At 47.9% G+C, this 26,905-nt stretch overlaps 1 protein-coding gene across 3 annotated transcripts; it reads right to left on the bottom strand.

Moving 5' to 3' along the window:
• Positions 1–1,035: 1,035 nt before the first annotated feature.
• Positions 1,036–26,905, bottom strand: LOC106542351 (tigger transposable element-derived protein 1). 3 transcript variants are annotated; one of them, XM_014058043.2, is made up of 5 exons: positions 26,721–26,905; positions 23,741–24,238; positions 9,056–10,940; positions 5,341–5,467; positions 1,036–3,605 (listed from the first exon to the last, which is right to left on the bottom strand). In XM_014058043.2, exons 2-4 carry the CDS (start codon positions 24,224–24,226, stop codon positions 5,361–5,363), a joined length of 2,478 nt encoding a protein of 825 aa, XP_013913518.2. In that variant the 5' UTR covers positions 24,227–24,238; positions 26,721–26,905; the 3' UTR covers positions 1,036–3,605; positions 5,341–5,360. The 3 variants fall into 3 exon arrangements, with proteins under 3 accessions (XP_013913518.2, XP_087567743.1, XP_013913519.2); XM_087711617.1 differs by lacking the exon at positions 26,721–26,905 and adding an exon at positions 25,155–25,306; XM_014058044.2 differs by lacking the exon at positions 5,341–5,467.

Here is a 26,905-nt window from a genome sequence, read left to right as displayed (position 1 = left end):
GGAGGGTTGTTATAGCGGCTGGTGAAAAATCCACTTCCCTCCTTTATTTTTTGCCAATATTCAGAGATACTTAGCTGCTTGTCAAATTCACTTTTGTTTCTTTACTGAAAAATTAAGTCTGCCTTGTCCCAAAGGAGTTGGGCAACTGGACTTTGTTTTTCCTTGAAGATGTTTTGCTTCTCATCCAAGAAGCTTCTTCAGCTCCGTTCTTCAGACCTGAAGCTTTGGGATGAGAACAGAAATGTCTTCAAGGAAAAACAAAGAAAGTCCAGTTGCCTCTTGAAAAAGCATCTTTGGGACAACCATGACCTGGACGACTGAGAATCTCCATAGACAGTAAGTCCACCTTGTTTTCTTGACAATAAAAATGGAAATGAAGCTCCACTGCGCTGTGGTGGCACAGTGGTTAGAATGCAGTACTGCAGGCTACTTCTGCCTACTGGCTGCCAGCAGTTTGGCAAGTTCAAGTCTCTCCAGCTCATGGTTGACTCAGCCTTCCATCCTTCCGAGGTTGGTAAAATGTGGATCCAGATTGTTTGGGGAAATATGCAGACTCTGTAATCCACTTGGAGGCCTGTAAAAGCACTGTGAAGCTGTATACAGTAGAACTTCTACTCACGACCATAATTTGTTCCATAACTTTGGTCACAACCCTATTTGGTCATGGCCCGAACCTAATTTTGGAAATCTGGCACTTACATAAAAAATGGCGCAAAGGGGGAAATTGGCCGTGGGGAAAAAATTGTGAATTTTTTGTTTGGAACCCGATTTGGTCCTGGTCAGAAGCGTTCTACTGTATAATTCAAAGTGCTATTGCTATTGATTCCCTCCATAATAACTCTTCTGAATGGTTTCTTAGTGGTCTCCCATCCCAGTACTAAGAGATATCACTATGGTTAGCTTCCTAGCCCAGCTAGAATCAATCTGAGTTTTCATCTGTGGAGAATTTACAAGTTGAGGCATTCGGAGGGTCCCAGAGGGTTGTGCCAGGAAGAAAATGAATGTAACTGTGGAGGAAGAGAATGAAAGTGGGCATTTCACAATCAGCAATAACAATTTTATTTCTATACATTCGTTTTCCTGCATATAAGTGCAAAAATATTTTTTCCCAGCACTACATCATGGTTCTGGGTCCGTTTCCAACATTTTTAGACATTTAGCAAGTTTTGCTCTTAAAACAAGCCCTTTAGAAACTTTTCAGTTTATTAGGATTACTTAATTTTGTCCATGGAAAACAAGGCCGTCCATAAATAGTGAAAAAAAGACAAGTTGGCAGGCACAACAGTGCAGTCCATGTCCTGCCTGGTTTGTAGGTGCATTTCCTATTTGTTAAGACTCTACCTGTGGGTTAGGACCAGCCCTGACAGCAGCAAGGATCTTGTGGGGGAAGGAACCGTGTTTCTAAAAAGTTTAATCAGGAAGAATAGAAATATGACAAAAATCCGGTCTCAGTTCACCTCTCATTCCGTCTGGGGAATTCTGGGAATTGAAGTCCGCACATCATCAATTTGCTAAGGTTGAGAATCAGCGATACAGTTTATTGATTTTAAATTGTTTTCATTTGAATTCTTTTCTTGCCAACTGTTTTTTTGGTTTGTTTTTTTTAGAAGATCAGCCATACAAAATATGTAAATATAAAATATCATCAAAGAAAATTACTATTACATTACATTGGTATGTCGTTTGTATGCTCCCTGACTCTCAATGGCTCTGGATGGTATTTTAACCACAGGATTAATGTATCTAATCACAAGAGAGATAATCAAGCAGGCCTCAATAAAACTGTGAGTGTGAAGAATGAGTGTGGGCCTATGAGGGCCATTCTAGACAAAGAAAATTCCCCTTTTGCTTTCCCAATATTTCCTACTGAATTGCAGCTCCTCTCTCAAAACATGCATGGATCTCAATATATTCACAAGGCATCCGACTGCACAGATCAATATTCCTTACGGAGCTCAACCCCCTGATCTATTTTATTTATTTGTTTATTAGTATCCCATCTTTATTATGTTTACAAATAACTCAAGGCAGCAAACATATCCAACACATCTTCCTCCTCCTATTTTCTCCACAATAACAACAACCCCTATGAGGTGAGTTACACAGAGAGAGAGAGAGAGTGACTGGCCCAAGATCATCCAGTTGGCTTTCATGGCTAAAGTGGGATTACAATTCACAGCCTCCTGTACCAAGATTTGAAGGAAGTGTCATTTTTAACCTGCCTGCTATGCTAGAGGTTGAACAAAGTACTTCAGTGTGAAACAAGCGCTTCTTTATAACACTTTAATGTGTCAATATTTTTCAAAGCCATCATCCTTGTTCCTTGTGCTTCCTCTCTGCTGTCTGATGTTTCCCCCCAACGCTAGTATCGTTTTCACTATCTCTGAGAACGCATGGTAGACCCGAACACCAACCTTGTCCTCCAGGACGTCGCTTCTGAGTGGATTTTCCTATGTTTACGAAGCATGGAGGAATGAACAGAACCTTTCTCTCCCACTGAGCATCTTGATGGTTTCCCTCAGGGATGAATCCACTGGCAGGCCACCATTTTCTAATGGATATTTTCCCACCACAGAAAAACTTTATGGGGCTTCCGGTGTGCGCGTGTGCACCATGATAGGCTTTCTGAGATTTGAGCTAGAAAGAAAGTCTTTTCGTATTGAGGACACACCCCTGTGGCCTCTCCTAGGTGGGCTCTTGTGTAGAACACAAGCTGTGATTGAAGCTCTGCATTCTGCCTAAGCGCTGATACCACTTCTGTCATGCTTCATTTTTCACCAGCCTTCCTCTCTTGTTGAAGCTTTTGCCAAGGTCTAAATAAATACTTGTGAAGCTTCTCACCCTGAAGTGTTTAAAAGATGGCAGCTTTTAAACTTGGAAGCATTCATACGGCTTCTCTCCTTCGCTTGTGTTTGATGAGGGCATCTCACCCAATGAAACTTTTGCTGCAGTTGAGCGCATTTATGTGGCTTTCCCCCCCCACTCAGGAACTTGACCAGAATGCCCTTTTCCCCAAAAAGTTTTTTCCACATTCAGTGCATGTGTACAGCTTCTCTCACGCATAGAACTTCTCATGTTTAATCAGAGTTGATTCTGCGGTGAAACTTTTCCTGCAGTTTGAAGGCTTATGTGGCTTCCTTCCGGTTTGGATGGTCTTTAGGAGATTTGCTTAGAACCAAAAAAAATTCCGCGCTCTGAGCAAACATGATTTTTTTTTCTTGTTGAGGGTTTTCCCTGTGGAATAAATGGGGTTTGCTGTTAATGTTCTCAAAGAGTATATTGTTTACGCAGTTATCCTTTGCTTGCACATTCAAACACTGATAGTTGCACATCATCCCTGGCACCTCTTAAATCCAGACTTGGTGCCCCTGCTGAAAATTGGCTTCGTTCAAACTTTGATTGCCATCTTCAGGCAGGAAAGTTTCATTGGCTTTCTTTACTGTCTGCCTTCGTACTCCTGGTGGATGTACTGGCTTTCTTTAATCCTGGAACCCCAGAGAAGTGATCGTTTGACTCCTTTTAATGGAATCTTCCAAAATCTATTTCTTCAGATCTTCCCACCTGGAAGGTCTTCTTGTTATGAGTTGTCCCATATCCACCATATTCTAAGAGAAACAGAAGAGTGTTTATGTCACATTGCCCCCCAACAATGAATTTCATTTACAAAAATGTCTGGTAAAAATTCCAGCGTTGATGGAAGCAACTAGTCTTCCTTCTTCCATTTGACCTTGTCTCTAAAGACCAACTTGTCTTCTCCCTCCTGTTTGACTTAGGAAATCCCTAATTCAAACAGAATAAGAGAGTTGGAAGAGACCTTAGAGGTCTTCTAGTCCAGCCACCTGCTCAAGCAGGAGACCCTATATCATTTCAGGCAAGTGGCTGTCCATTCTCTCAAGCATCCTCATGTGATGGTTTTCAGCATCTATCTCAGACCTCGGTTTGGGAGACCTCCCCATCAAGAAGACTCTTTTTGAAGCTGGCAGTGTTCACATATCACTAAGCAGCCATTGATTTACTTTTAAAGCATTCATTTAATGGGCTCATTCACCAACATTTTAAATACCATGGTCACCTGGTCCATGTAATATCCTAAGCCAATGGTTGTTAACCATTTCTTCACCACACACACCCTTTAAATACCTTTTACAAACACGGACCATGGGGCATGGTGAAGAAATGGTTGAGAACCACTGGCTTAAAATATTGCATGGATCAGATGACCATTCAGTTTTGCATTCAGTTTTGGTCGCCACGATGTAGAAAAGATGTGGAGACTCTAGAAAGAGTGCAGAGAAGAGCAACGAAGATGATTAGGGGACTGGAGACTAAAACATATGAAGAACGGTTGCAGGAACTGGCTATGTCTCGTTTAATGAAAAGAAGGACTAGGGGAGACATGATAGCAGTGTTCCAATATCTCAGGGGTTGCCACAAAGAAGAGGGAGTCAAACTATTCTCCAAAGCATCTGAGGGCAGGACAAGAAGCAATGGGAGGAAACAAATTAAGGAGTCAAGCAATTTAGAACTAAGAAGAAATTTCCTGACAGCTACAACAATTAATCAGTGGAATAACTTGCCTCCAGAGGTTGTGAATGCTCCAACACTGGAAGTTTTAAAGAAAATGTTGGATAACCATTTGTCTGAAGTTGTGTAGGGTTTCTTTCCTGGACAGGGGGTTGGACTAGAAGACCTCCACCAAAGTCCCTTCCAACTCTGTTATTCTATTTTATTCTATTCTACTCTATTCTATTCCTATTCTATTCTAAACCAATGATATTTAAAATGTTCAACATAATGTTTATTCAAGCCTTTGCAGACCCCCCGTGATGACCACAGGTTGAAAAACCACTCTTCTAAGCTAATCAAACCACCTTACAACTATCTCTAGATGGCCACATTTCAGTTCCCAGAATCCTTCATTCCTGATCTGTGCAACACGATAGCAATGGGCCAGAAGGGTGGGAGTCTCCCCTTTCTTATACCCAGGCAGAAGCTAGATAGCTGTGTTGGCCATGGCCAAATGTGGATTCCCACCCAGAGCCAGCGTTTGGTGAGCCATAAGATGAGAAGGACTGCGCAACCAACTTGTTTTACAAGATGTTGGCACTTCCTGGGGTTTTCAAAAAAGAGAGCAGAAAAGCAGCATGGGTCAAAGCACTTCATATGTGCAATGACTGACAGTCTACTTCAGGGGTGTCAAACTTGTGGCCCGTGGGCTGGATGCGTCACAGGCTGGCCACGTCCACGCCTGGTTTAGCGAAGGCGGAGGGGAAAGTTGTGAGATGTCACATGACGACAATGTGACGACGTGAGTTTGACACCCCTGGTCTACATCCTGACCTAGTGAGTTGGCCTCCTCTTCATTCTCTTGCTTTATCTCCAGGGAACGCTTCCCCTTCACAATCTCCAAGGCCTCTTCCTCCAATTGGGGAGATATTAGTATCGTATAATGCTGGGATTGGGATGCCTGAAAACAAAACAAAAAAGGGAAAGTTGATTAAGTTCTGCACCAGGCTTCCTCTCCAGTCCTTCCAAGATGAATAAGATTCAAGCCCTATTGGAAGAGATGGGATCCAACTTGGAGATCAATCAATCACTCAATCAGTTAATCAATCAGAATAGAGCTGGAAGGGACTTTGGAGGTCTTCTAGTCCAACCCCCTGCTCAACCAATGATGGTGAATCTTTTTGGCACCAAGTGCTGAAAAGGAAATGCGCGTGCGTGCTTTTCTTGGCCGCAACCCGGAAGAGAAGCTGCCCAGGCGGGCATGCACGTGCCAGAAAATGAACTTCCTGTTTCCGGTGCACACATATGCACCAGCTAGCTAGTCTTCCTGTTACTGGTGTGCATGCGTGCACAACGACTAGCTGACAAGTGCGCAGGCTCAGGCTGGAAAACGGAAGACCAGCTCTTCCAGATTCCAGCACTGCTGTACACACGAAGGCCAGCCGATCATCACACGCGCATGCGCACCAGAAGAGGAACGGGCGATGGCTCCGCGTGCCACTTTGGCCACACATGCCATAGGTTCACCATCACGGCCCTATACTATTTCAGATATAAGCCCTAGTTAAGACCCCACCCACTCCGTTGCACCTGGTTGCAGGAGGTGGGGCGAGGCGCGTGGGTAAAACTGAAGCTAGGGCGGGGAAGGTGGGTGGAGCTGCAGCCAGGCCTCGCACACTCTGACACCTGCCTTGCCAGCCACTTCTTCCGCAGCCACTTGCCGCTGTTTGTGCACGTCACCCCTGGCCTTCGTTTCGCTGTCACGAGGCCTTCCGGAAAGGAAGCTACGCATTGACGCCCGCCAACTTCCATTTTGCCATCAGAACAGTGCTGGGATTCAAAGTTTTTTAATACCGGTTCAGTGGACATGGCTTGGTGGGTGTGGCAGGGGAAGGATACTGTAAAATCTCAATTCCCTCCCCACTCCAGGGGAAGGATACTGTAAAATCTCCATTCCCTCCCCACTCCAGGGGAAGGATACTGTGAAATCTGCATTCCCTCCCCACTCCAGGGGAAGGATACTGTGAAATCTCCATTCCCCCCTATTCCAGGGGAAGGATACTGTAAAATCTCCATTCCCTCCCCACTCCAGGGGAAGGATACTGTGAAATCTCCATTCCCTCCCCACTCCAGGGGAAGGATACTGTGAAATCTGCATTCCCTCCCCACTCCAGGGGAAGGATACTGTGAAATCTCCATTCCCCCCTATTCCAGGGGAAGGATACTGTAAAATCTCCATTCCCTCCCCACTCCAGGGGAAGGATACTGTGAAATCTCCATTCCCTCCCCACTCCAGGGGAAGGATACTGTGAAATCTGCATTCCCTCCCCACTCCAGGGGAAGGATACTGTGAAATCTCCATTCCCCCCTATTCCAGGGGAAGGATACTGTAAAATCTCCATTCCCTCCCCACTCCAGGGGAAGGATACTGTGAAATCTGCATTCCCTCCCCACTCCAGGGGAAGGATACTGTGAAATCTCCATTCCCCCCTATTCCAGGGGAAGGATACTGTAAAATCTCCATTCCCTCCCCACTCCAGGGGAAGGATACTGTGAAATCTGCATTCCCTCCCCACTCCAGGGGAAGGATACTATAAAATCTGCATTCCCTCCTCATTCCAGGGGAAGGATACTGTAAAATCTCCATTCCCTCCCCACTCCAGGGGAAGGATACTGTGAAATCTGCATTCCCTCCCCACTCCAGGGGAAGGATACTATAAAATCTGCATTCCCTCCTCATTCCAGGGGAAGGATACTGTAAAATCTCCATTCCCTCCCCACTCCAGGGGAAGGATACTGTGAAATCTGCATTCCCTCCCCACTCCAGGGGAAGGATACTGTGAAATCTGCATTCCCTCCCCACTCCAGGGGAAGGATACTGTGAAATCTCCATTCCCTCCCCACTCCAGGGGAAGGATACTGTGAAATCTCCATTCCCTCCCCACTCCAGGGGAAGGATACTGTGAAATCTGCATTCCCTCCTCATTCCAGGGGAAGGATACTGTGAAATCTCCATTCCCTCCCCACTCCAGGGGAAGGATACTGTGAAATCTCCATTCCCTCCCCACTCCAGGGGAAGGATACTGTGAAATCTCCATTCCCTCCCCACTCCAGGGGAAGGATACTGTGAAATCTGCATTCCCTCCCTACTCCAGGGGAAGGATACTGTGAAATCTGCATTCCCTCCTCATTCCAGGGGAAGGATACTGTGAAATCTCCATTCCCTCCCCACTCCAGGGGAAGGATACTGTGAAATCTCCATTCCCTCCCCACTCCAGGGGAAGGATACTGTGAAATCTCCATTCCCTCCCCACTCCAGGGGAAGGATACTGTGAAATCTCCATTCCCTCCCTACTCCAGGGGAAGGATACTGTGAAATCTGCATTCCCTCCCCACTCCAGGGGAAGGATACTATAAAATCTGCATTCCCTCCTCACTCCAGGGGAAGGATACTGTAAAATCTCCATTCCCACCCCATTCCAGGGGAAGGATACTGTGAAATTGCCATTCCCTCAACTGCTGGAATTGCAGTTGCTAAGCAATGTGGTTATGACACATCGTATTTCACAGCCACGTTGTTTAGCAGTGGAAACTCCAGCCCCATTTGTGTTCTATTTTGAGGATTCCCTGTATTATATACTGTAAGTCTAAAATTAGGGAATGATTATACTGCATTACCAAAAAATAATAATAATAATGGTGCAGGTAGTCCTCATTTAGAGACCCCAAACAGGACTGAACTCAGTAATTAATATAAGCAGATGTTAACTGAAACCCACAATCAGGATTATGATCTTATGGGTAGTTCTCCTTTAGTGACTACCTTGATTAGCAGCCCTTTGCAGTTACTAGAGTGAAGAAAAAGTAACTTCACAACCAATCCTTGCATTTATGATCTTCACAGATCTGAAAAGCAAAGGAAAGCTAAAGCAAGATCATACACACAATCCTCTGTACTTCATATTTAGAGTAGAGTAAAGTAGAGTAGAATAGAATAGAATAGAATAGAATAGAATAGAATAGAATAGAATAACAGAGATGGAAGGGACCTTGGAGGTCTTCTAGTCCAACCCCGTCTAGGCAGGAAACCTATACCGCTTCAGACAAATAGTTATCCAACATTTTCTTAAAAACTTCCAGTGTTGCAGCATTCACAACTTCTGGAGGCAACTTCTATTCCACTGATTAATTGTTCTAACTGTCAGGAAATTTCTCCTCAGTTCTAAGTGGCTTCTCTCCTTGATCAGTTTCCACCCATTGCTTCTTGTTCTGCCCTCAGGTGCCTTGGAGAACAGGTTGACTCCCTCTTTGTGGCAACCCCTGAGATATCAGAACACTGCTAACATGTCTCCCCTAGTCCTTCTTTCTATTAAACTAGACATACCCAATTCCTGCATATGTTCTTCGCTTTATAAAAATGTGAGAGTTATAAATGGGAGGATTGGTCATAGAGTCACTTTTTCACCAACACTCTGGTTACTGGAAGAAAACAAAAAGCAGTCGCTAAATGAAAGCCACCTGTTCCCAATGGATTTTGAAATGTCAGTACCTGTAAGCATCAGATTGGATATAAATCCTTGAAAATATTCATAGTTGTCTGTGTTTTCAGGAACATCAGTTCCACTGGCGTAGCTGGTTGACGGCTGTGGATCTTCTGGGCTTTGTGTTCCTGTAGATGGGAAGGGCAAAGGGTAGGGAAGGGGAGCTGGGGGAGGAGTAACTTTCTTCAGCAACCCACTCTGTTTGTTTTCTTTATCATTCTTTTCTTTCTTTTTTCCTTCATATATTTCGCGGTAACATTTTAAGATTTCACACATTTCCCAGTGTACCCTTCTAAAACGTTCCACATCCGGATCCATGCTCTCTAATTCAGATAAAATTTTGTTCACACTCGAGAAAACACTGGCCAATCTTCTCAGGCTGAACGTTTTGGGCCGCACCTCCACAACTTTCCTTTCTTCTTTCCTTTCTTCTTTCCTTTCTTCTTTCTCCACCTCTTCTTCCACGATCTTTTGGGCTTCTAGTTCTTCCTTCAGTTCAATTAAATCTTCGTTAGATAGCTCCCCTTCCGTATACGCCACCAAATTTTTCACGTCTTCGGCATCGACCTCTAAATCAAGGAATCCCGTGAGTGTCAAAATTTTCCGATTTATTTCGTCCAAATTTGGGATTCGGTGAAATAGCTCAAAGTTGCTTGTGAGAGCAACAAAACGTTTTAAACACTTTCTCCAAAACTCCTGCATACTTTTCCCACTCACATCCTGCCAGGCGATTGCAATGTTTTCAATGCAATGCAGGATATTGTAGTTTTTCCAAAACTCGCGCACCGTTACTCTATCATATTCCATTGCGGCTAAAGCTTTGGCAAACACTGCATGCAAATAGTACATCTTGAATGCCGAGATCATCCCCATTCCCACAGGCTGTAGGAGAGCTGAGGTGTTTTGGGGTAGATAAACTACCTTTACATCGGGGTGGAGACTGTCAGGATGTGGGGGATGTCCGGGCGCTTTGTCTAGGAGGAGGAGAATTTTAAAAGGAATCCCCTTTTGTTCACAATATTCCTTTACTTGGGGTATGAAACAATTCGTAAACCAATCCTCAAAAAGGACAGGTGTCATCCAGGCCTTCCAATCAAATCGGTAATAAACGGGCAGCGTGTCCTGGCTTATGTTTTCGAACATACAGGCGTGATCTGATTTAAGGATCAGGAATGGCGTCAGCTTGAATCCGGCGACGTTTCCACCCAAGAGTAAGGTTACTCTGTCCTTGAATGCTTTGCACCCAGGCATTGCTTGGGCCTCTCGGTGTATGTAGGTCCTCTCCGGCATTCTTTTCCAATACAACCCAGTTTCGTCCACTCTGAATATCTGTTCCGCGAAATAGTTCCCTTCCGCTATGATCCCATCGAGTTCATTCAGAAAGTGTCTGGCAGCTTCTTCGTCGGCCCTCACCGCATCACCTGACGGGTGCGTTTTCTGGTAATGAAATCTTTGCTGGAATCGCATAAACCAGCCGTGGCTGGCTGTGAATATTTCGGTGCACTCCTCGCCCGTTTGTTCCTTCAGCATTAAGAAAATGCTGCGCGCTTTATTCTGAATGAGGAGGAGGCTCACCGGCAGCCTCTTCTGTATCCGATCTTCAATCCAGAGGATGAGGAGTTTCTCCATTTCGTGGATGAGGCCTTTTCGTTGCCTTGTTATACTTGTGTTCATGCCAGCTGCTCCTTTTAGCGCCTCTCTGATCCTCGCTTTATCCTTCAAAATGGTGGAGATGGTGGAGTGGGCCAAGCCTACCTCTCGCGCTATTTTAGTCACCTTCTTCCCGGCCTCGTACGCTTTGATGATCTTCATCTTCAAATTGAGATCTATGGCTTTCCTTTGCTTCTTGCTACTCACTTCAGCTGAAACAGGGTGTTTTCTCTTGGAAGGTATCTTGGTATGAGATATAAACACACAGAGACAAAAATAAGTGAAAATAAGAGCAGGATATATATTGGCTACTAACTGTACAGCTTACAACTACAATTGAGCCCCACATTCCTGTTGTTAAGCGAGACAAGTGAGTTTTGCCCATTTACGACCTTTTTTCCCCTCAGCTGTTAAGTAAGTCACTGCAGCTGGTAAGTTAGTAACACAATTGTTAAACGATTCTGGCTTCCCCATTGTCTTTGCTTGTCAGAAGGCCGCAAAAGGAGATCACATGACCTGGGACACTGCAACCGCCATAAACATGAACCTGTTGCCAAGCATCTGGACTTTGATCTCATCACCATGGTGATTCTGTAACGGTTTTAAGTGTGCCGCTACAACTTTGAATGGAGACTATACAAATGGCTGTAAATTGAGGACTACCTGTAGTAGTGAAGATATGATTGACAGAGATGCTCTGAAACTCATAAATGCACATTTGGATAGAAAATGATTTTTTTAAAATTAGTGTCGTATTTGCGAACAATCATTAACTGAGGTGGTTAATAAATGAAGAGTAACCTGTAACTCATTCTGGGCAATTTGGTCTAATCATGGTAAGGAAACTATGAGTTCTAGTCCTGCCTTAGGCATCAAAAATTGGTCCGCGGACTTTCGGTCAATCGCTCTCTTTCAGCCCAAATCACCTTGCAGGATTGTCATGGAGAAAATTGGAGGAAGAGGGAGTATTAGCTATATTTGCCACCTTTATTATAAAAATAAAAAGATGGCGGGGAATGTTGGAGGGAAGATGGAAAGTTGGAGGGGGGCGAAAGAAAGGGTGTATGGAGGGTCGAAGTGGTACATTGGGTTTCTATTTTGGGGGGTATTGTTGACAAGAGGAATGGCTGTGTTTATTGTTTATTGTTATATGGCCCCGGTTATGCACAGTACATATGTGACTGTACGAAATGAAAATGGAAAATAAAAACACATTTACAAAAAAAATAAAAAAATAAAAAGGTGGCATAAAAATAAATAAAAATTTACTTCAAAGGCAACGGATCGCTTCCTTGCTTACATACCATTGGCTGACTTCTCACAATATACTGTATTTTTCAGAGTATAAGAGGGTGAAAGAGGGTGAAAATTTGGGTGCGTCTTATACACTGAATGTAGCCCCACCCACCCACTAGCCCCAACCCTTTGGCCTCTGCCTCCCAGCAATTTACCACCTGGCAGCAAATGGGGAAAATTGGGTTTGCGGAGGCTGCAATCTATCTTCTTTTAAATAGCAGAGAATAACTATACTTCCAGAAAGCATATCAATTTTAACAGCATCTGTACAGGTAAAGTCTGAAATGTAACACTACAAACAGTGTATATTGTCTGTAGTGTTTGCTGTTTGTTGCAAGGAGGCAAATTACTGGGAGGCAGATATTTTCCCCTTGTTTTCCTCCCTAAAATCTAGGTGCGTCTTATACTTCGGAGCGTCTTATACTCCAAAAAATACAGTCAGTCAAACCCCGGTTTCACAAGCCACAATAAAGTCACTTCTCTTTTTGTGGCAACATCAGTTAATGACTGTTCTCAAGCACAGTGGTAATAGACGGTGGAAAAAGATAATTTTCTGGCCAACGTGCACGCTTATGACCAAATTTCTGCAGCTGACAACAGGGCACGCCAGACTTAGAGTAACGTTGTCGTTCCTGCATGAGGGAGTTTTATATTGAAATTGTACGCCCCTCAGACAGGGTTCGCAATTTGGGAGTCCTCCTGGACCCACAGCTGACTTTAGAACACCATTTGTCGGCTGTGACCAGGGGGGCATTTGCCCAGGTTCGCCTGGTGCACCAATTGCGTCCCTACCTGAACCGGGAGGCACTCGCAACAGTCACTCATGCCCTTGTGACCTCAAGACTGGACTACTGCAATGTGCTCTACATGGGGCAGCCCCTGAAGAGCATTCGGAGACTTCAGCTTGTCCAGAATGCAGCCGCGCGAGCGATTGTGGGTGCACCCCGGTACACCCACGTTACACCTATCCTCCGCGAGCTGCACTGGCTGCCCATTGGTCTCCGGATACGCTTCAAGGTGCTAGTCGTTACTTATAAAGCCCTTCATGGTATTGGACCTGGGTACTTGAGAGACCGCCTGCTGCCAATTACCTCCAACAGACCTATTAGATCCCACAGAGTAGGCCTCCTCCGAATCCCATCTACTGGCCAATGCCGATTGGCTACCACCCGGAGGAGGGCCTTCTCTGTGGCTGTTCCGATTAGGATTAGAGAGGATTGACCCCACAAAAAAACCCTACAACTATGCTTTTAGCTGAAGAGTTTGACAAACGACCCTCATTAGGTCAACTAGAACACCTTTATATTCTATAACCGTGATGGCAAACTTTTGACATGCGTACCAGAGGTGGCACGCAGAGTCCTCTTTGTGGGCATGTGCGCTGTCTGTTGCCAGCTGCTCTTCTGGGTTCTGCATGCTGGCCAGCTGGTCTTCACGTGCGCCAGAGCACCAGAAAACAGCTGAAAAATGGCCCAAAAAACCGACTGAAAATGGGCCAAAAACCAGCCTGAAAACGGCCCAAAAACCAACCTGAAAAAGGCCTAAAAACCAGCCTGAAAACGGCCCAAAACCAGCCTGACAACAGCCTAAAAACCAGTCTGAAAACAGCCCAAAAACCAGCCTGACAACGGCCTAAAAACCAGCCTGAAAACGGCCCCAAAACCAGCCTGAAAACGACCTAAAAACCAGCCTGAAAACGGCCCAAAAACCAGCCTGAAAACGACCTAAAAACCAGCCTGAAAACAGCCCCCAAACCAGCCTGAAAACAGCCCCCAAACCAGCCTGAAAATGCCCTAAAAACCAGTCTGAAAACGGCCCAAAAACCAGCCTGACAACGGCCTAAAAACCAGCCTGAAAACGGCCCAAAAACCAGCCTGAAAACGACCTAAAAACCAGCCTGAAAACGGCCCAAAAACCAGCCTGAAAACGACCTAAAAACCAGCCTGAAAACAGCCCCCAAACCAGCCTGAAAATGCCCTAAAAACCAGCCTGAAAAGAGCCCCAAAACCAGCCTGAAAACGGCCCCAAAACTAGCCTGAAAACGGCCTAAAAAGCAGCCTAAAAATGGCCCCAAAACCCACCTGGAAACGGCCTAAAAACCAGCCTGAAAACGGCCCCAAAACTAGCCTGAAAACGGCCTAAAAAGCAGCCTAAAAATGGCCCCAAAACCCACCTGGAAACGGCCTAAAAACCAGCCTGAAAACGGCCTACAAACCACCCTGAAAACGGCCCCAAAACCACCCTGAAAACGGCCTAAAAACCAGCCTGAAAATGGCCCCAAAACAGCCTGAAAACTGCCTAAAAAACAGCCTGAAAACGGCCCAAAAACCAGGCATGCGTGCACCAGCCAGCTGGTCTTCGGGTTTCCAGTGCTCTCATGCATGCAAAGACCAGCCGGCCTGCGCATGCATGTGCACCAACCAGCTGTCCAGGTTTCTGGCTCGCACATGGATGCCAGCCAGCTGGTCTTCACAGGCGCCGGAGCACCAGAAAACAGCCGAAAAAACGCCTGAAAATGGTCCCCAAAACAGCCTGAAAACGGCCCAAAAAACAGGCATGCATGCACCGGCCAGCTGGTTTCCAGGTTTCTGGTGTGCAGGCATGCATGTGCATGTACGCACTTTCGGCTTTGGGTACTCAGTGCCGAAAAGATTTGCCATCACTGTTCTATAACAAAGATCAGGGTTGCTTTTATTTAGTTTTCCTGATCATAGAATACTCAACAAAACAGAACATCTAAAACTCTACCACTCCCCTCTGATTTTCTATTTTTTTTCCTTTTAAAGACCCCATTATTCCCTCGCAATGGGGGACGGGGAGGTTGGGGTGCCTCTCCTGACATTTACATGGAACTCACAAGAGATATTTTCTCTTTGCACCCAGAGAGACAAATATCTGCCACTACAGGTAGTCTTCAACGTATGACCACAGTGGAGTCCAAAATTGCTTTTGCTAAGTGAGACAATTGTTAAGTGAATTTTCCCTCGTTTTACATCTTTTCTTGCCACAGTTGTTAAGTGAGTCACTGCAGTTGTGAAGTTAGAAACCTTTGTTGTTAAGTGAATCTGGCTTCCAATGTTCCCTCTAATTTTTTTTCAGTGTGAGCAGAAAAGTATAGTGTTTGAGCGGCACATTTTCATGCCTGAGCACCTGAATTTTTTTCACAGATGTCACCTAAGATAACAACAAAATCAGTATTATTTGAAACTCAAAATTATGTTTATTCAAGGTACCTGCTTAATTAAAAGTGTTATATAATATCAGTATCACTTAACAACGCTCCTGCTTAGCAACCAAAATGTTGGCTCAGAAAGTCTGGCACTTGAAGCACGCAAGTCTTAAAGCTGTTGTTACAAGATCCTTGTACCCCTAATCCTTTAGAAAAAAAAACCCCAGGGGTTTTCAAACCTGACAGCTTTAAGACTTGTGGACTTCAACTCCCAGAATTCCTCCTCCAGTCATATTGGCTCAGAAACTCTGGCATTGAAGCATGCAAGGCTTAAAGCTGTCAAGTTACAAGATCCTTCCACCCATAACACTTTAGGAAAAAAAAAACCAGGGGTCTTCAAACCTGACATCTTTAAGACTTGTGGACTTCAACTCCCAGAATTCCTCCTCCAGTCATGTTGCAGCAACGTCATCTGCATGGATCTGCTCCATCTTCGTTTTTTTTCACAGGGGGCAGGGCTGCCGCTGAAGATGCCTCCTCCTCCTCCAACAGCACCACCACATTTGCTGCCCAGCGCTGCAGCTGAGGTGAAGCCGCCAAAGCTCCCGCTGGCGCCCCCGCCCATGGCAGCGGCGACGGTGCATCCCTCTCCGCTCGGAGCATCTCAGCTAGGTTCCGTGTTACCCCTGCCGCTGCCTCCACCTCCGCCATGCTTTTGAGAAGCCATGAGCACTGTTCCCACTAAGGTGCATAGCTGCACGGTGGCGCATGTGGCAAGAAAACACCGCACAGCAGTTTCTAACTGCCGCGCAGTAATTTCTGTCACAGGCTCCGGAAGCTGAGGGGCCTCAGAAAATCTAGGGTTAGCACGGGCGCAGGGACAGCAGCAGGAGCTTACATGGCACAGCCGGTCTCCTAGGACCTCCTAGGCACCAGCTACGCTGCTCATTACCGTCAGTCGCCCCGTGTTCAGCAAAGCAAATGCGGGGAAGTCCTTTGCAGGCGGCTAGAACTGGCCGCTTGCAAAGGACCTCCCCGGACTTGTTTTGATGAGCACAGAGCGACTGACGGTAGTTTGCGCCAGCCACGGCCGCTCAAACTAGCATCAGTCGCCCCGTGTTCAGCAAAGCAAGCCTGGGGAGGTCCTTTGTGGGCGCCAATCCTAGCCGCTTGCGCCCAGCGCTGTGACTGAAGTTAACCCCCAAAGCCCCCGCCGCCACCAGAATATCTGCTGCCGCCTCCTCCTCCTGATGCTGCGGCTGAGGTGAAACCGCCAAAGCTCCTGCCAGCACCCCCGCGTGTGGCAGTGGTGCCTCCCCCTCCACGTGGAGCACCTGAGCTGGGCCCCGCGTTATCCCTCCCCCTCCGCCGTGCTTTTGAAGAGCCATGAGGTGCAGGAGCCAGTAGGAAGGCGGCGGAGGGGGCAGGAGCAGGAAAAAAAGGCCTCATGGCTTCTCAAAAGCACGGCGGAGGTGGAGGCAGCGGCAGGGGTAACACGGAACCCAGCTGAGATGCTCCGAGTGGAGGGGGAGGCACCGTCGCCGCTGCCATGGGCGGGGGCGCAGCGGGAGCTTTGGCGGCTTCACCTCAGCTGCAGCGCTGGGCAGCAAATGTGGTGAGGCTGTTGGAGGAGGAGGAGGAGGCAGCAGCAGTTATTCTAGTGGCAGCGGGGGCTCGTTGGCATCTTCAGCGGCAGCCCTGTCCCCTGTGAAAAAAAACGAAGATGGAGCAGATCCACATAAACATGACTGGAGGAGGAATTCTGGGAGTTGAAGTCCACAAGTCTTAAAGCTGTCAGGTTTGAAGACCTCTGGGTTTTTTTTTTCTAAAGGTTTAGGGGTACAAGGATCTTGTAACAACAGCTTTAAGACTTGCGTGCTTCAAATGCCAGACTTACTGAGCCAACATTTTGGTTGCTAAGCAGGAGCGTTGCTAAGTGATACTGATATTATATAACATTTTTAATTAAGCGGGTACCTTGAATAAACATAACTTTGAGTTTCAAATAATACTGATTTCGTTGTTATCTTAGGTGACATCTGTGAAAAAAATTCAGGTGCTCAGGCATGAAAATGTGCCGCTCAAACACTATACTTTTCTGCTCACACTGAAAAAAAATTAGAGGGAACATTGGCCATGAGGCCTTTTTTTCCTGCTCTCGCCCCCTCCGCCGCCTTCCTACTGGCTCCCACAGCCTCATTGCTCTTCAAAAGCACGGCGGAGGGGGAGGGGGAGGGATAACACGGGGCCCAGCTCAGGTGCTCCACGTGGAGAGCCAAGGTGGCGCAGTGGTTAAATGCAGCACTGCAGGCTACTGCTAGATCAGCAGTTCAGCGGTTCAAATCTCACCGGCTCAGGGTTGACTCAGCCTTCCATCCTTCCGAGGTGGGTAAAATGAGGACCCAGATTGTTGGGGGCAATAAGCTGACTCTCTGTAAACCGCTTAGAGAGGGCTGAAAGCCCTATGAAGCGGTATATAAGTCTACTGCTATTGGAGAGGGAAGCACCACTGCCATGGGCGGGGGTGCTGGTGGGAGCTTTGGTGGCTTCACCTCAGCCGCAGCGTCAGGCAGCAAATCCGGCAGTGCTGTTGGAGGAGGAGGAGACGGCAGCAGATATTCTGGTGGCGGCGGGGGCTTTGGGGGTTAACTTCAGTCGCAGCGCTGGGTGCAAGCAGTTAGGATTGGCCGCCCACAAAGGACCTCACCGGGCTTGCTTTGCTGAACACAGGGCGACTGATGCTAGTTTGAACGGCCGCGGCCGGCGCAAACTACGGTCAGTCGCTCCGTGCTCATCAAAACAAGTCTGGGGAGGTCCTTTGCAGGCGGCCAGTTCTAGCCGCCTGCAAAGGACTTCCCCTCATTTGCTTTGCTGAACACGGGGCGTCTGACGGTAATGAGCAGCGTAGCCGGCGCCTAGGAGGTCCTAGGAGACCTGCTGTGCCGTGTAAGCTCCTGCCGCCATCCCCGCGCCCGTGCTCACCCTAGATTTCTGAGGCCCCTCAGCTTCCGGAGCCTGTGACAGAAATCACTTCGCGGCAGTTAGAAACTGCTGTGCGGTGTTTTCTTGCCACGTGCGCGGCCGCGCAGTCGCGCACCTTAGAGGGAACAGTGCTGGCTTTAAGTTTGCTTGTCAGAAGGTTGCAAAAGGGGATCATATGACCCCGGGACTGTCAGAAAGATGAGTCACTTGCCAAGCGTCTGAATTTTGACCACATGACCACAGGGATGGTGCAATGGTTTTAAGTGTGGAAAACACTGATAATGTTGTGGTCTGCTGGCGGCCAGTGGAGCTGGCAGCAAATTTGGACAGTGAGGAGGTTGGGAGGGAACATGGGCCAGTCCTGGAATCTGGGGAAGGCTCGGACGAGGGCTCTGCATTGGTGGCAGAGAGGGGGCCAGGACCAGCTGGGAGTTATGTGCTGCCTCCAAAGTCTCCAGAATCAGCAATCAGTGAGGCAGAGGAACAGGGGGAGCCTGTTCCCAGTGCGTGCATGCGCAGAGCTGCCAGAAGGCAAGAACAGTTAAGGCAAAAGGGATGACTTGGGAGCAAGGCTTGGAGATGATTGGCCCCTCCCAATAAGATATAAAGGAGGAGTAAAGGCATTTGAGCCTTTGCAGGAAGCAACTTTGTTCGATCTGGTCGGTTTAAAGTCTTAAGCTCTGTTTTGACTCTGTGCTCTGTGTGGCCTTGCAAAGCTAATTGCCAATTAGGTCTTTGGCAGTGTTTCAAGGGAGATAAAGGTGGGTGCTTATCAGCCTTACCCCGAAAGACTTTGGCAGACTTCTGTCGGACTCTTTACAAACTATTAGTGACTCATTACGGGCTGTGAAGAACATAATTCACAGCTGTTGAAATAAAAACAGGATTTTTGGGACAGCGTGTGCTTTTTACTGTCTCCGGAAGCCTAGGTCAGAACACATAAGTCATTTTTTTTCAGTGTCATTGTAATGCTGAACGGACACTAAATGAATTGTTGTAAGTGGAGGACTACCTGTACTTAGGATCAAACTCACAGCTCCTGATTACAAGGCAAGAGCTCCACCTCTAGGACACCACGCTGTTCCCCTTCTGCCTTTTTATAATCCTCTGAATCTACTCCAGAATTATCTGCTGCAAAACATTCTGCTCTGGGCCATCCTCTTGATTGGCATAGACCACAGGTATCAAACTAAAGGCCCCACAGGCTGAATCCAGCCCGTGGGGTGCTTAAATGTGGCCCACGGGGCCAGACTGGAAATAGCAAAGGAGCAGCCCGCGGTGCCTTTGGCAGCCAAAACGGGGTGCGGGGAGGCTGTGTGAGGTCCCCTCTGCACCCCATTTTCAGCCTGGATGGCTTCCTGCAGCACTCTGCAGGCCAAAATGGGCCACGGGGTGGGGGTTGCACATGGACCACCACGGACCGTTTTGGCTGCCAGGGTGCTGCAGGAGGCATCCGTCCCAACTCCCTTCCTCCCCCTGCCCCGGCCGGGCCGCAGAGGAGAACTACAATGCTGATCCGGCCCTCGAAGAAATCCAGTTTGACACCCCTGCCATAGACACACAGGAAGCTCCACCATCTCCTTAGCAGAACCTCTGGGTTTTATGTGGTGAGGGTACTGGTAGTACATGGCTTACGCTAATTGGGAGCTGAATTTCTGTCGCTAAGCAAGGCGGTCGTTAGGCAAAACCATAGGACTGTATTGCTCAGTGACATTAGTTCCAGTAGACCCCGTTGCGGTCATTAGACTAGGCCAGAGACATCATTAGGCGAAGACACACATTCCTCCTGCTCTCCTGCCTCTCCTTGCTGCCATTGACCTTCACTGTCTTCCTCCTCCTCCTGCTGGTCTGGGATCAAGGTGCTGGGCGAGGGTGCATCCCTGGAATGTACATGGTGATAGGACACTGGAGCAGCCTTGTCTGCTGAAGGGAGTTTGCCAGGCCCAGCCAAGGGGGAGGCAGCGGGACAGGGAAGCACATTGCTTCCCATTAGCAGGCCAGGCAGGGGAACAAGTTGGGAGGCCGTGTGGGAAGTCTGTTTCAGGTGGCAGCAGAATGGGAGGAAAGGGGCCTTCCTGGAAGCGTAGTGTGCATTCAGCAGCTGGAAGCTCTCCTGGACAATTGGCCCACAGGCTCCCAGAGAAGGATGGAGAAGAGCCCTGAGCTGGCAGAGCCTATCTGCAGGTCCTCTACTTACTCTTGAGCAGGGGTATCAAACTCGATTTCATTGAGGGCCACATCAGGGTTATGTTTGACCTCGGGGTTGGGGACTAGGTGTGGCTGGGGTGGGCATGGCTGAAGTGGGCATGGCCAGTTTGATGTCACATGTGTCGGGGGTACCTGTGGTGGCCAGGTTCTAAGGCAGGGTTCCACCACAAAACCGCGTTCGACTAAAGCGCGCTCGACGAAACCGCGTACCTGACGTCATCACAGCGCGACGAAAAAAGCATGCTGTGAGCGCTAAAGCTAAAATTAACCCCTAACCCTAATCCCCCGAAACCTAACCCTAAACCTAACCCTAAACCTAACCCTTAACCTAACCTTAAACCTAACCCTAAACCTAACCCTTAACCTAACGCTAACCCTTAACCTAACCCTAACCCTAACGCTTAACCTAACCCTAAACTTAACCCTAACCCTTAACCTAACCCTAACCCTTACCTTAACGTGAATTGGCTTGCTTTCAAAGCGCTTTTTAAAGCGCCCTTTTTTCTCTGCAGTCGCTGTTGTCGCGCTGCTGATTACGTCAGCGACGCGCTTTAATCGGGCGCGCTTTAGTGGACCGCGGTTTTGTCGTGCCACGCTAAGGCAGAACTTCCCTCAGACCCTCCCTCACTCTCATTATAATCTTCCTTCCTTCCTTCCTTCCTTCCTTCCTTCCTTCCTTCCTTCCTTCCTTCCTTCCTTCCTTCCTTCCTTTTTTTGCTAGCAGAGGGCTTCATTTTTGCCAGCAGAAGGCTGCAGGAGGCCATCGTGGGCAAAAACGGGGCCTGGGACGGCCACATGTGGCTCTCCTGAGCTCCATTTTTGCTGCCAGAGGCACTGCAGGCCATCCTTTGCTGTTTCCAGGACAGCCCGGTGGGCCAGATCTAAGCACCCGCTGGGCCAAATCAGGTCCCACTGGCCTTGAGTTTGACACCCCTGCTCTTGAGCCAGCTTTCCTCCCGCAAAGCCTCACAAAGGACTAGCAGCTTCCATGTGCTGAGGCTCACACTCTCCAGAGGCAAGTGCTGGGTGCTTTGCAAGACACTTTCCCAGAGGAAAGCTGGGCTGAAAGTGGAAAGATAGCTGAGAAATGGGTAGGCTTTGCCTCACTGGGCTGATCTCCACCCCTCGCAATAGCCCTTAAGTTGATTTCTCAGGAGCGCTTGCAACAGAAGCAGCAGAATATACGTTGCAGATTTGGTAAGACCACCTCCCTCTACTTCTTCCTGGCACCTTCGTCCAGGGACCTGCTTGCCAGGATTTCTGCCTCACCATCCTGCTGCCTCTATCCTGGCCTGGCAAGCTCCGTTTGGTAGATGAGACTCCGCTGCCCTGCTGTGCTCAACGTGGGCACTCCAGGCTTGCACCCGCACTCAGAGCCTAGATCCTGGCGTGTTCTGATCTTGGCTTCCCCAAAAAGCACCAGGCAGAGTCCTGGTCCTGACAAACCCCTTTTATTAAACAAATGTGAATTCCTCCCATTCATATTCAGCAAGGCTTGGCAAACAGTCCTTCAAAGGAATATTTGTGACTACATACCTTATGTATCTTGGAAAGCTGCCGTGTAAATATTTTCCAAATGAAGTGCTGTGCAAGGAAAGACTGGGCACAGAGTCTCTGAGACAGATCTTCACATTCCTGAAACGAATCTAGCGACCGAACAAATTGTTTCCTGGAAAAGCCCACTCTCCTTTTGCTCCTCTTTGATTTCCTATGGGAGGGGCCAATCACCTTCCACCTGTGACTTTACTCCCCTGATTTCTGAGTTGTTCTTCTCTTCTGGCAGCTCTGCGCATGCACACACTGGGAACAGGCTCCAGCTGTTCCTCTGCCTCACCGCTGTCTAGCTCCGTAGGCACCTGATCACTGCCAGACAGCCTCGGCCCCGTCTCTGCCTCTGATACAGAGCCCTCATCCGAGCCTTCCCCAGCCTCCAGGACTGGCCCATGCTCCTCCCCAACCTCCTCTCTGTCCAACTCTGCTATCAGCTCCACTGGCCGCTGGCAGCCCACAACATGGGGCATTAGCAGGAAGAAGAAGACGGCGAAGTTCAGCTTGGGGGGGGGGGGGCAGAGGTGGCAGCAGGGCAACAAAGGTATGTGCCAGAGCATGGCACGACAAAACCGCGGTCCACTAAAGCGCGCCCGATTAAAGCGCGTACCTGACGTCATCAGCAGCGCGACAAATACGACCGCGGAGAAAAAGGGGCGCTTTAAAAAGCGCTTTTAAAGCAAGCCGATTCACGTAAAGGTAAGGGTTAGGTTTAGGTTTAGGGTTAGGGTTAGGTTAAGGGTTAGGGTTAGGTTTAGGGTTACGTTAAGCGTTAGGGTTAGGGTTAGGGTTAGGTTAAGGGTTAGCGTTAGGTTTAGCGTTAGGTTAAGGGTTAGGTTTAGCGTTAGGTTTAGGGTTAGGTTAAGGGTTAGGTTTAGGGTTAGGTTTGGGGGGTTAGGGTAAGGTTTTCGCGTTAATTTTAACTTTACCGCTCACAGTGTGATGTTTTCGTCGCGCTGTGATGACGTCAGGTACGCGCTTTCGTCGAGCGCGCTTTAGTCTACCGCAGTTTTGTGGTGGAACCATGCCAGAGTGCAGGATACCCAAAAGGAGGGAGACGAGAGACAAGATACACGGGTGGAGGGAGTTGAAATGCCCATGTGGTCGTAAGCATGGGCAGGCTGCCAAGCCCTAAAATTTGGATTGTGTTATGGCAGGGGGAATTAACTTCATGGACAGTTGTAACTCTTATTTTTTTCAGCCCTGTTGCAACTGGATGATGGATCACTGAATGAATGGTCATCCGTCAAGGAATATCTCCATTAGGCTAATCACCATCTTTTCACAGGCAACCAACATTGAAATTACAAACTGACCTCTGCTACCATAGCTGGCTAGTAACCCATTTCACACAATCTTCGTAGCTTTAAGCGGTTGCACCACAAATCCGCGAAGCCCTTATCCGCAGAGACATAAGCGCGAAGACTAATTCGCGCCGTTCTAAGCGCTAAGGAAAAACGCGACCCTACCGCAATGACATAATCGTGGAGGGCAAATTCGCGCATTCCCAAGCACTCAGTACCCTAAACCTAACCCTAAACCTAACCCTAAACCTAACCCTAAACCTAACCCTAAAACAAACCCCTAAACCTAATCCTAACCCTTACCTTAATTGAAGTCAGCTTTCTGCCGCGGCGCCGTTTTAAAGCGCCCTTCTGTTGCCGCGCTGTTGTTGCGGCGGTGATGACGCGCGGTGATGACGTCGCAGCTTTAGCGCCGCAATTTTATCACCATGATTTTGACGAGCGCGGTTTTGTCGTGCCACGGCTTTAAGCAACCCACCCTCCACGTTGCCCAACCCATTCCTCCCCCCCTTTTTCGGCCTTTGGGGACTGGATACCTCCTGGTGCTGCTCAGCATCCTGCGGACCGAACTGCCTGAGCTGTAGGGGCCACTGGCTCCCCAGGTCAACTTCCTCCATGGACTCTTCCACCTTCACCTTCATGCAGAAATCCAGCTTCTCCCTGTCCATCCAAGCTTTCCCACTGATGTTCGGATCCCTTTGGAGCACGGATTCCCCTCTGGCTTCCCCAGAACTTTCCCCGGGAGGATTTTCCTTAATTCTCCCCCAGGGGACCTGGAAACCCCTGGCATCGTCGTCCAAGGGAGGCAGAGCGGCGGGGAGCGCTGCCACTCTTTTCAAGAATTCCTGCCATTGAAAATCCCAGCGTTGGTGGATTTCCTCCTGTGACTCCATCTTAATGTGGGATGGGCCAGCCCCGGTCAAAGAGTCCCCAATGGTCCTGACTTGGACAATGAAAGGGTCTCTTCCCCCACTCTCGGTTCTCTCTTCTTCTTTGATTACCACACGCCTCTGCTCCTCCATCGCTGTTGCTCCCTGCAGTTCCAGGAGAGAAAAGGAAAGGAAGGAGGAAATAGTAATGAGGTGGCCACATAATGTGCCAGGAACAAAAGGGATTTTTTTTTTCTACATCTGTAACATGAATGACTTCTTTAAAATTTGCAAAGTATTCTCTCACTGGAATAAAGATAATTCCCCATCCTGAATCAAGGAATGAATTCCATGCCTGAGCTCAGTTGAAGCCACGGGTACTGGTGCTTCAATTATCCTGGTTGGTTCCAGGGTCCCCCGCAATTTCTCTCTCCACGTTTGGGGCCTTTACTCACAAAATTCTGTGAATCTGGAAAACGCTCCCTTGGTCTCTGGGGGAAACTAGCCTTTCAAAGGGCCATAAAAACCTCTTTATTTGATTAGTGATTTACTTTTAAGGCCCGCTCATTCCACCCTACGCTGGTTTAGTTGCGAGAGAACAGCCAAGCTAATTTATTTTCTACAGAGATCGATAGGGATACACAGATAGTCCTCTCTTAGCAACCACAGCTCAGGGTGGAAACTCAGTTGCTAAGCAGCGTGGTCGCTAAGCAGAAAATCACCGCCCGTGAAAGAGTTTATGATGTCACTTCCCCTTTCAATTGTTAAGCAAAAGTGGCATGGTTGCTAAGCAGAAAAATCATGTGACTGCTCCTTCTGATTTTACTGCCAGCTTCTCTATTGACTCTGTGTGTCGCAAGCCAATTGTGAAGGGAAGGAATGACGAACATGTGACTCCAAGCACACTGCAACAGTCATAAATGTGGGAATGGGTCACAAAGCACTTCTTTTTTTCATTGCAACGAGCTCAAATGGCTGCGGCAGAAGTCATTAACCCCACCCCACCCAACCCCAGACTTTCGATTGGCCCCAAACCAATCATTTAGGCCTGGGGGTCTTGACAATAGTGTGAAGTTCTTACCAGGCTGTTTTGAGATGCTCCAGAGAGAATTCTGCTGCTGGCTGGCTGTGATTTTATGTTGTTAAATTCATTGACAGGTAAGTCCTCAACTTACGACCGGTTTCTTTGTGCCCTTACAATGGACCTTTACGACCTCCATTCAAAGCTCATCGGCTCCCTCCCCGTGGTCACATGATCAGCCCACCATTTACAGCATCCCGCAGTCACATGATTGTGATTTATGCTTTTTTTGCCGGAAACTGACATTTACTTCTGGTTTCCAGCAAAAAAAAAAAACCACCACCCACTACAGACAATAGATTCCCTTAGGGAGTGTTGCAAAAAGAAAAAGGTTGTAAAATCAGGTGCAGCCATGCAGCGATCCGCTTAACAACCAGCATGACATATGACAATAATTCCGGGGTCAATTGCAGTCATGCAGCGAGTGCTACCTGTATGGATACTACATATTTGCCTATTGTTTATTTTTATTTATTATTAAATGTCTAGGCCACCCATGTTGCCGAGGTGGCCCTAGGTTTAACCTCTTTTTAAAATTATTATATTTACTCTTTGAGAGCCACCAGAGTTGATTAGATGAGATCAGGGCCCCTACAAATCAAATATTTAATAATCACATCATTATCAGAAGAGCGATCATATGAGAGTGGCCGCACAGGTCGCAAAAGATGATTAAAAATATCTTTTTTTCAAAATGGTCGCACAAATCGGTTGGTAAACGAGGTATAGATAGATTAGAGATAGATAGATAGATAGATAGATAGATAGATAGATAGATAGATAGATAGATAGATAGCAAGATAGATAGATAGCTAAATAGCTAAATAGAGAGGGGGGGAGGGAGGAATAGATAGATAGACAGACAAATAAAGAGCTAGATAGCTAGATAGCTAGATAGCTAGATAGAGGTAGGTAGGCAGGCAGGCAGGCAGATATGGATGGATGGAGGGAGGGAGGGAGGGAGGGATAGATGATAGATAGATAGATAGATAGATAGATAGATAGATAGATAGATAGATAGATAGATAGATAGATAGATCGATCGATCTTTGATGGAAATTTTTATCCAACAGTCACACTCTCAAGCTCAAACATTTCAAACAAAGCTATGAAAATAAAACTCTTTGCAAATTGACGCATACCATATTGATACAATAATTGATTTAATTCATTTGGGGATGAAGGTGGGGGGGGGGGGAGTCTCCGCCACACTCCGACATATTACCCCGTTGCGAGAAATGCCACTGTCTATCCCAAACTGGTTCGGTGTGAAAACGGGCGGCAGAGACCAGACAATTGCCAGAAGTCCCAGCCGCCTCGTTCAAAAGCCACACAACCGGATCAAAGCAACCAGGGAGACGGGATAAGAGCCCGAGATCTCAGATCCAGCAGAGATTCCCACCCCCGCCCGCCGCTCCAAATTAAGTGCTAAAGTGCCTTCTTGAACTGCACCTGCGGGGCAAAGCGCTCAGCCCCTGGGCTGCCTTGCACGAGTGAATGGGAGCCGAAGGAGGGGAGGAAAAGGGACCCCCGCGGCTGCTCCAGCGCCTCCCCGATCCACCCTACCTTCTTCCCCGGTGAAGCCCCGCGCCTGCCTTGTTTTGCCTTCTTTCCGTCCAGGCAGCCCGCCCTCTGCCCGCGGGAAGAGCTGCCGCCTCTCCTCTCAGCCGGCGCTCCCTCCTCGCCCCGATTTGCCGGCCACGCGCCTCCCTTCCAGCTGGGGCTGCAGCCTCGCCGCCCATCCGTGTCCT

Source organism: Thamnophis sirtalis, unplaced genomic scaffold (assembly GCF_051295495.1).
Source record: "Thamnophis sirtalis isolate CommonGarterSnake01/CBP01778 unplaced genomic scaffold, rThaSir2_p1.2 scaffold_3, whole genome shotgun sequence".
Lineage (NCBI taxonomy): Eukaryota > Metazoa > Chordata > Lepidosauria > Squamata > Natricidae > Thamnophis > Thamnophis sirtalis.
This window is presented reverse-complemented; position numbering and strand designations above follow the sequence as displayed.

Bases quoted from the DNA above. Each gene is read 5' to 3' on its own strand.
- LOC106542351 (XM_014058043.2), bottom strand. From the start codon at position 24,226: ATGGAGGAGCAGAGGCGTGTGGTAATCAAAGAAGAAGAGAGAACCGAG. The intron at 10,941-23,740 runs GTATCCAGTCCC...TCTCATACCAAG, and splicing joins ATGCTGAGCAGCACCAGGAG to ATACCTTCCAAGAGAAAACA. The intron at 5,468-9,055 runs GTACTGACATTT...TTTTGTTTTCAG, and splicing joins ATCCAATCTGATGCTTACAG to GCATCCCAATCCCAGCATTA.